Source organism: Mesoplodon bidens (genome assembly GCF_964165515.1).
Source record: "Mesoplodon bidens genome assembly, chromosome: 10".
NCBI lineage: Eukaryota > Metazoa > Chordata > Mammalia > Artiodactyla > Ziphiidae > Mesoplodon > Mesoplodon bidens.
The window spans coordinates 40,934,167-40,943,916 of NC_138172.1; the positions used below are offsets into that span (position 1 = coordinate 40,934,167).

General features: G+C 40.3%; 1 protein-coding gene across 3 annotated transcripts in view; it reads left to right on the top strand.

Annotated features, from left to right (window-relative positions):
* The window catches only part of KIF9 (kinesin family member 9), a 49,553-nt gene extending 42,105 nt beyond the window's left edge, over window positions 1-7,448 (top strand). For all 3 annotated transcript variants that reach the window (XM_081247504.1, XM_081247502.1, XM_081247503.1), the window contains one exon: window positions 6,367-7,448. In XM_081247504.1, coding sequence (XP_081103630.1) covers window positions 6,367-6,417 — 51 coding nt within the window. In that variant the 3' untranslated portion in view covers window positions 6,418-7,448. The remainder of the gene's footprint in view (window positions 1-6,366) is intronic.
* Window positions 7,449-9,750: the final 2,302 nt, after the last annotated feature.

Consider the following 9,750-nt stretch of genomic DNA (forward strand, 5'->3'; position numbering starts at 1 on the left):
ACAGCCCCAGTGCGCAGTATCACCTGACTACTTACTTTGTGTCTCTCTGGAGGGAGAAGCCTAACTGACTCTTCTTGGGTTAAGTGTGCATTCTTGGTTCAGTCAGCTGTGGCTTGGGGCAGGGTCACCTGCCCATCCTAGTTGCCTGGGCCCACTCCTTCAGCAGGAGAGAGGATGGCTTTATCCAGGCAGCCATTTAGCCTTATGCTGTGAGCATCAAGCTTTATTAACTCTGGCCCCTGAAGGGAAGCCCAGATCAGTCCTGGATCAAGGAAGCCCAGACCTGTAGGAGAGCAGGGCTCTATGGGAGAGAATGGAGTGGGGTCAAGTAGGCATAGGCAGCCCAGGCTTGGACATTGTTTGACTGTGACCACTATGCAGGAGCTTCCTTGTCTGACCACAGAGAGGCCTACCCTTTCTGGGCTCAGAGGAGGGGGCATATGATGTGAGGCAGGGGTCCAACTTTATTCTTTTCCTTGTGGATATCCAGTTTTCCCAGTGCTAATTGTTGAAAAAGTGATTCTTTCTCCATTGAATTGTCTGGTACCCTTGTTGAAATTCAGTTGACCATAAATGTGATTGAACTTAAGCTCTAAGAGTCCTGAATGTACAAGCTGAAATTACTTTCCTCCTGAAAGAGTTTGCACCTGCTTTTGCCATGCGGCATTACCAACACAGGACCATTTTAAACTCCTTCAAGAATTCCAGCCTGATAAGGGATTAATATCCAGAATATGCAGAGAATTCCTAAAACTCAACAACCAGAAAACAAAATCCAATTCAAAAATGGGCAAAGGATTTGAACAGACATTTCTCCAAAGAAGATATACAGATGGATAGTAAACACATGAAACGATGCTCAACATTACTAATCATTAGAGAAATGCAAATCAAAACTACAATGAGATACCACCTTACATGCATTAGGATGGCTAGTAATAAAAAAAAAAAAGAAAAGAACAAGCGTTGGCAAGGATGTGGAGTAATTGGAACCCTTGTGAGCTGTTGGTGGGAATGTAAAATGGTACAGCCACTGTGTGAAATAAACCAGTCATAGAAAGACAAATAACTGTATGGTTCCACTTACATGAGGTACTTAGAGTAGTCAGAAATCATAAAGATAGACTATACATAGAAAATCCTAAAGATGCTACCAGAAAACTACTAGAGTTCATCAATGAATCTGGTAAAGTTGCAGGATACAAAATTATTACACAGAAATCTGTTGCATTTCTATACAGTAACAACAAAGGATCAGAAAGAGTAATTAAGGAAACAATCCCATTTACCATTGCAACAAAAAGAATAAAATACCTAGGAATAAACCTACCTAAGGAGGCAAAAGACCTGTACTCAGAAAATGATAAGATACTGATGAAAGAAATCAAACATGACACAAACAGATGGAGGGATATACCATGTTCTTGGATTGGAAGAGTCAATATTGTGAAAATGACTATACTACCCAAAGCATTCTACAGATTCAGTGCAATCCTTATCGAATTACCAATGGCATTTTTCACAGAATTAGAACAAAAAATTTTACAATTTGTATGGAAACACAAAAGACCTCGAATAGCCAAAGCAATCCTGAGAAAGAAAAACGGAGCTGGAGGAATCAGGCTTCCTGACTTCAGACTATACTACAAAGCTACAGTAATCAAGACAGTATGGTACTGGCACAAAAACAGAAATATAGATCAATGGAACAGGATAGAAAGCCCAGAGAGAAACCCACGCAATATGGTCACCTTATCTTTGATAAAGGAGGCAAGAATATACAGTGGAGAATAGACAGCCTCTTCAATAAGTGGTGCTGGGAAAACTGGACAGGTACATGTAAAAGTATGAAATTAGAACACTCCCTAACACCATACACAAAATTAAACTCAAAATGGATTAAAGACCTAAATGTAAGGCCAGACACTATCAAACTCTTAGAGGAAAACAGAGGCAGAACACTCTATGACATAAATCACAGCAAGATCCTTTTTGACCCAGCGCCTAGAGAAATGGAAATAAAAACAAAAATAAACAAATGGGACCTAATGAAACTTCAAAGCTTTTGCACAGCAAAGGAATCCATAAACAAGATGAAAAGACAGCCCTCAGAATGGAGGAAAAAATTTGCAAATGAAGCAACTGACAAAGGATTAATCTCCAAGATTTACAAGCAGCTCATGCAGCTCTGTAACAAAAAAACAAACAACCCAATCCAAAAATGGGCAGAAGACCTAAATAGATATTTCTGCAAAGAAGATATACAGATTGCCAACAAACACATGAAAGAATGCTCAACGTCATTAATCATTAGAGAAATGCAAATCAAAACTACAATGAGATATCATCTCACACCGGTCAGAATGGCCATCATCAAAAAATCTAGAAACAATAAATGCTGGAGAGGGTGTGGAGAAAAGGGAACACTCTTGCACTGTTGGTGGGAATGTAAATTGATACAGCCACTATGGAGAACAGTATGGAGGTTCCTTAAAAAACTACAAATAGAACTACCATACGACCCAGCAATCCCACTACTGGGCATATACCCTGAGAAAACCATAATTCAAAAAGAGTCATGTACCACAATGTTCATTGGAGCTCTATTTACAATAGCCAGGACATGGAAGCAACCTAACTGTCCATCATCGGATGAATGGATAAAGAAGATGTGGCACATATATACAATGGAATATTACTCAGCCATAAAAAGAAACGAAATTGAGATATTTGTAGTGAGGTGGATGGACCTAGAGTCTGTCATACAGAGTGAAGTAAGTCAGAAAGAGAAAACCAAATACCGTACACTAACACATATATATGGAATCTAAGAAAAAAAAGTCATGAAGAAGCTAGGGGTAAGACGGGAATAAAGACACAGACCTACTAGAGAATGGACTTGAGAATATGGGGAGGGGGAAGGCTAAGCTGTGACAAAGTGAGAGGGTGGCATGGACATATATACATTACCAAACGTAAAATAGGTAGCTAGTGGGAAGCAGCCACATAGCACAGGGAGATCAACTTGGTGCTTTGTGACCACCTAGAGGGGTGGGATAGGGAGGGTGGGAGGGAGGGAGACGCAAGAGGGAAGAGATATGGGAACATATGTTTATGTATAACTGATTCACTTTGTTATGAAGCAGAAACTAACATACCATTGTAAAGCAATCATACTGCAATAAAGATGTTAAAAAAACAAACAAAAAAACCCAGTATGGTACTGGCACAGAAACAGAAATATAGATCATTGGAACAGAATAGAAAGTCCAGAGATAAACCCACGCACCTATGGTCACCTAATCTATGACAAAGGAGACAAGAATATACAATGAAGAAAATAACAGCCTCTTCAATAAGTGGTGCTGGGAAAACTGTACAGCTACATGTAAAAGAATGAAATTAGAACACTCCCTAACACCACACACAAAAATAAACTCAAAATGGATTGGAGACCTAAATGTAAGGCTGGACACTATAAAACTCTTAGAGGAAAACATAGGAAGAACACTCTTTGACATAAACTGCAGCAAGGTCTTTTTTGATCCACCTCCTAGAGTAATGAAAATAAACACAAAAATAAACAAATAGAATCTAGTTAAACTTAAAAGCTTTTGCACAGAAACGGAAACCATAAACAAAGCAAAAAGACAACCCTCAGAATGGGAGAAAATATTTGCAAATCAAGCAACCAACAAGGGATTAATCTCCAAAGTACACAACCAGCTCATGCAGCTCAATATCAAGAAAACAGACAACCCAATCAAAAAAATGGGCAGAAGATCTAAATAGACGTTTCTCCAAAGAAGACATACAGATGGCCAAAAAGCACATGAAAAGATGCTCAACATAACTAATTATCAGAGAAAGGCAAATCAAAACCTCAATGAGGGGACTCCCCTGGCGCTGGTTAAGACTCCCTGCTTCCAACACAGGGGATGCAGGTTCGATCCTTGGTCGGGGAACTAAGATCCCACATGCTGCACTGCTTGGGCAAAATAACTAACTAAAACAAACAAACAAACAAACAAAAACTATCAATACAATGAGGTATCCCCTCACACTGGTGAGAATGGCGATGATCAGAAAGTCCACAAACAAAATGCTGAACTCATAGAAACAGAGATTAGAATGGTGGTTACCAGGGGCTGGGGGTGGGGGTGGGGAATGGGGAGATGTTGGTCAAAGGACACAAACTTCCAGTTATAAGATGAATAAGTTCTGGAGATCTAATGTATAGCATGTAATTATAGTTAATAATGCTGTAGTATATACTTGAAAGTTGCTAAGAGAGTAGATCTTAAATGTTCTCACCACAAAAAAGAAATAGTACTTATATGATATGATGGAGGTGTTAGCTAATGCTATGGTTGCAGTCACTTTACAATATATGTGTGTCAAATCAACACACTGTACACCTTAAACTTATGAAATATTATATTATATGGCAATTACATCTCAATAAATCTGGGGGGGAAAAAGTCCACAAAAAATAAATGCTGGTGGACATATACATACTACCAAATGTAAAACAGATAGCTAGTGGGAAGCAACTGCATAGCACAGGGAGATCAGCTCGGTGCTTTGTGACCACCTAGAGGGGTGGGATAGGGAATGGGAGGGAAACGCAAGAGGGAGGAGATATGGGGTATGTGTATATGTATAGTTGATTCACTTTGTTATAAAGCAGAAACTAACACACCAAAAAAATATAAATAAATAAAAATGAATAAATAAATAAATGCTGGAGAGGGTGTGGAGAAAACGGAACCCTCCTACACTGTTGGTGGGAATGTAAATTGGTACAACCACTATACAGAACAGTATGGCGGTTCCTTAAAAAAACTAAAAATAGAACTACTATATGACCCAGCAATCCCACTCCTGGGCATAAACCCAGAGAAAACCAAAATCCGAAAAGATACATGCACCCCAATGTTCATTGCAGCACTATTTACAATAGCCAAGATATGGAAGCAACCTAAATGTACATCGACAGAGGAATGGATAAAGATGTGGTACATATATACAATGGAATACTACTCAGCCATAAAAAAGAATGAAATAATGCCATTTGCAGCAACATGGTGTGACCTAGAGATTATCATACTAAGTGAAGTAAGTCAGAGAAAGACCAATATCATATGATGTCACTCATATGTGGAATCTAATTTTTTTAAATGATACAAATGAACTTATTTACAAAATAGAAACAGACTTACAGATATTGAAAACAAACTTATGGTTACCAAAGGGGAAATGTGGCAGGGAGGGATAAATCAGGAACTTGGGATTAACAGACAACACACTACAATATATAAGATAGATAACCAACAGAGACCTACTATATGGCACAGGGAACTCTACTCAATATTCTGGGACAACCTATATTCTGGGATAACCTATATGTGAAAAGAATCTAAAAAAGAATGAATATATGTATATGTATAATTGAATCACTATGCTGTACACCTGAAACTAACACAACATTGTAAATCAACTACACTCCAATAACACTTAAAAAACAATTTAAAAATTAAATGACTGACTTAAAAAAGTCATAAAGATTGAAAGTATAGTGGTGATTTTCAGGGTCTGGGGAGAGAGGGGAACGGGGAGTTATTGTTCAAAGCATATGGAATTTCAGTTTAGGATGATGAAAAGAGTTATGGAGATAGATGGTAGTGATGGCTGCACAACATTATCAATGTATTTAATACCACTAAACTGTACACTTAAACACAGTTAAGATGGAAATTTGTATGTTTTGTGTATTTTACCACAATAAAAAATTGGGGTAAAATAATTCCAGCTTCATGTGGGAGCTTCAGTTTCAGTTCAGATTCACCATGTGGGGAATCTAGGATTCACCTCCAAATTCCATGTTCGTCTTAGCATTTGCTTGCTCACTGCCCTGCCCACTGATTCTGTTTCAGCTTACTTTTTCCACATGCTTTCCAAGAGCCTAGCAGTTCATTAAAAGGGTAGGATTCACGAACATCTAGTTGATTTGCAGAGGGAAGGCCCTTCAGAATACATGGGCCCCCACCCCTCTGGAGAGAGAGCCCTTTTCTTTTTTTGAACCTACTTCTTGTCAGAAGCTTTCAAGTGGGCCCTTGAAACACGCCTGTCTCCTTTTAAACATTTAAAAACAGTTTTACACACTTTCTTTAGCATGAAAGAATGAGAGGGATTGAATGGAACATTATTTCTCACAGAACGGGCTAGTCAAAGGGAATCCTTGTCCTCAAACAGTGATATTTGCAGGAAGAATGATGGGGTGGATATAAGTGGTGTGGCTTCTGAGTCCTTGTTAGGTCCGCATGTCCTAATTAACTTCTGTTTTCTCCCCTTTTCTGTGTCTAGCACAATTATTTGAAAACCATGATGGGCCTCCAGCAGACACATAGAAAATAGGGAGTCACTGCCACTGCGTTGAAGGACGAAACCACCAGCTACTCCTGCCTGCTCTAGAGGCACTGCCAAAGCACCTGCCCAGACTCCAATCCCTCTGCTCCAAGGCTGGGTGCAGCCCAGAGAACACACAATGGCCTGCCTGCCAGGAGGAACAGCCTTCAAAGGACACCTTCGAATATCTTCACAGAACACTTATGGTTTCGATTCACTATCTTATATGCAGGGACAGGATAAAATAACTTCCTAGTTTGGCTTTCGGTGCTCATCCAAGAACTTTATTTTATTTCCTATCTGGGAGGATGTCTTCCCTATGTACAGGTGGGGTCCTAACTGAGTCTCCAGTAAGAAAGTGAAAAAGTAGCTCAGCCAGTCTCCCTTTGGCAGGCCTTTGTCCCACTGGTCAGCCTCTTTCCTTTCCTGGATGGCCATCCTGGGGATGAGCTGGGTCTGAGGAGCCCTGGTTCTCATGGGTGAGACTGTAGGTTCTCGCAGGGAATCCTCTTTGTGTTCCTGAGCCAGTGAAGGCAGGAGGTGCTTCTTCCTCAGCAACCAGGAGAGGATGGGGTGTAGGTGGAAATGACTGAAAGGCAGATTTTTACCTCAAAATAAGAAGAGGCTTAAAATGAGATCATTCCTACCATGAAGTTAGCAGTGAGAACCCCATGGTGGGAGGCTGTCTGGCAAGGAGATTGCAGAACCTGCACTAGCTGGAAGGTTGAACTAAATGGCATCTTTCCAATCAAAGACACTGTGGTTCTGTTCTTCAGCCCATCAGTGAGCAGCCAGATGGGGGTTTTGTTGAAGAGAGAAAGCTGAAGACTTTCCTTAAGGTCTCTGCCCTCTCTCCTATCCACCCCCTTTCTCTTTCACTGACTGGCAGATACACAATGGTCCTGAAACAGCTTTCAGAGACTCCTTCTATGCCAAGGCTTCCCGGAGCAGCTTTGAAGTCCCCTGACTTCATTCCCCTGGATGACACACGGGGAATGTCAGTCCTCATGTTTCCTTTAAATGTGGCCAAACAGGCAGATATGTCCAGGCTCTGCTCATCATCCCAGCTGATGAGTTGGAGGCCTTAGAGATTTCAGATTCTTTCCCTTCTTGGCTGCCCTTGCCCTTACCAGGACTTGTTTGGGGTTCCCGCATCTTTGGAGCAGCTCAGGAAATAGAACATAGTAAACAGGGGTACATCATCCTGCTGGAGCCACAGGAAGCAGCCATTTGTGGTATAACCAGTCCCCCTTCCCTTCATTCCCTGTCACTGGCTAGAATGTCATGCTGGACGTCCCTGCACAGAATTCCTGGACAGCCAGTCCTGGGGCCTGCAGGCCAGGGCAGGCTGGGCCTCTGTCATGGCAGTTGGTCCCATGTGTCTCTAGCTCATTCATCACCACATACGCCTCGGTCAGTTCTGGCACAAACAAACAAGTAATCATCAGCGTGGGCAGAGCCACAGGAATAAGCCAAACGGTGCTCTGTAGATCACCCTCCATGCAAACTCCTCACAGAAGCAGATGCTTCCAACATGACAGGGAGCTAGGGGGCATGATATCCACTCAAACATGCCTGTTGTTCTAGAAAATAGTTCCTGCTGAGCTAATCTGACCATCACATTCACCCCTAAAGGGACTTCCAATTCCATCAATGTGACAGATCAGGTAACCTGAAAACACTCTGGCTACAAACAGATACTGTCTAAAGTATAACATTCTTTTAAATGCAAAGCTAAATTTGCAGGAAAGAAAGGGAACTGCCAGGAGCTGGAGAATTGAAAACCAGAGTGGTCAGTGTGTGAACCGGCTGTGGCTGGTAGAAGGTGTGTGAGTGGACGGTTGCTCTTGAGTGTTAATGCCCACATAAGTGTGAGAAATAAGACTATGGCCCATGCCTTATAGGAAGATGGAAATGGGACCCCTTGCATAAAGGTAGCACCCGATGAAGAGGTGAGCTAAAAAAATTTCCCCACTGACATGGAGAAATAACATTTCCCCAGGGATGAGGGAGAACAGGTCCTGTGAGAATTTGCAACCATGCACAGGTTTGGGATTCAAATTTACACTGTGTGGTCCAGGAGCCACCAGGCTGAAGAATTAGCATAAAAATTAGCCCAAGGCTTCAATAAAACTGGAGATCTAAAGGTTTGTTTTTAGACAGAAAAAAATTTTTTTCCCAAGGTTGAAACACCTAGTAGAATCAAATTTTAAAATCTAGTGTTCAGGCCCTTTATCCAGCTACACAGCATTCCCACAAAGCCCTAGTAAACATGAGCTCCAAAGATTAACACACAGAGACACACACATGCATATGCATGCATGTGTGCACATGTGGCATACATGGAAACAATGTATCATGATGGAGGCACAGTGTAAACAGAATCAGAGTTTCAGAGTTAAGAACTTCAGATAACAAATTACTGGATAAAGATTATACAATATATATGTTATGTTTTAAATAAAGACAAAGTATGTGTCAAACATATGATAAAGGCTATTAAAATAGAGTGCATATTTTTTTAAAAAGAATTTCTAGGAATGAAGAAAATGTAGTTCTAAAAGTTAAAATGACAGACTATAAACAGTGAAAGAGAGAATTAATGACCTAGATGTTGGATCTGAAGAAACTGCTGGGACTTGTAGCGTAGAGGGAGGAAGAGAAAGAAAATTGAAAGCACGGATAAGAGTCATGGTGGAGAGAATGAGAAGATTTAGGAAACATCTAATCACAGATCCAGAGGAGATAATAGGGAGATCACTCTCTTGGTGATCTCATCCAGCCTTGTGGCTTTAAGCATCATCCATGTGCCAAGTCTCAATTTTATATATCTAGCTTAGGCTGCTCTCCTGATCTCCAAAACTGTACAGGCATACCTTGGAGATACTGTGGGTTTGATTCCAGACCACTGCAATAAAGTGAATATCTCAATAAAGCAAGTCATATGAATTTTTTAGTTTCCCAGTCCATATAAAAGTTATGTTTACACTGTAGTCTAATAAGTGTATAATAGCATTATGTCTAAAAAATGTACATACCTTAATTAAAAAATACTTTATTACTAAAAAATGCAAACCATCATCTGAGCCTTCAGTGAGTTGTAATCTTTCGCAATAGTAACATCAAAGATCACTGATCATAGATCACCATAACAAGTATAATAATAATGAAAAATTTTTAAATATTGTGAGAATTACCAAAATGTGACACAGAGATGCAAGTTGAGCAAATGCTGTTAGAAAAATTACACCAATAGATTTGCTCAATGCAGTGTTGCCATAAATCTTTAATTTGTAAAAAGCTCAGTATCTGCAAAGTGCAAAAAGCAAAATGTAATAAAAC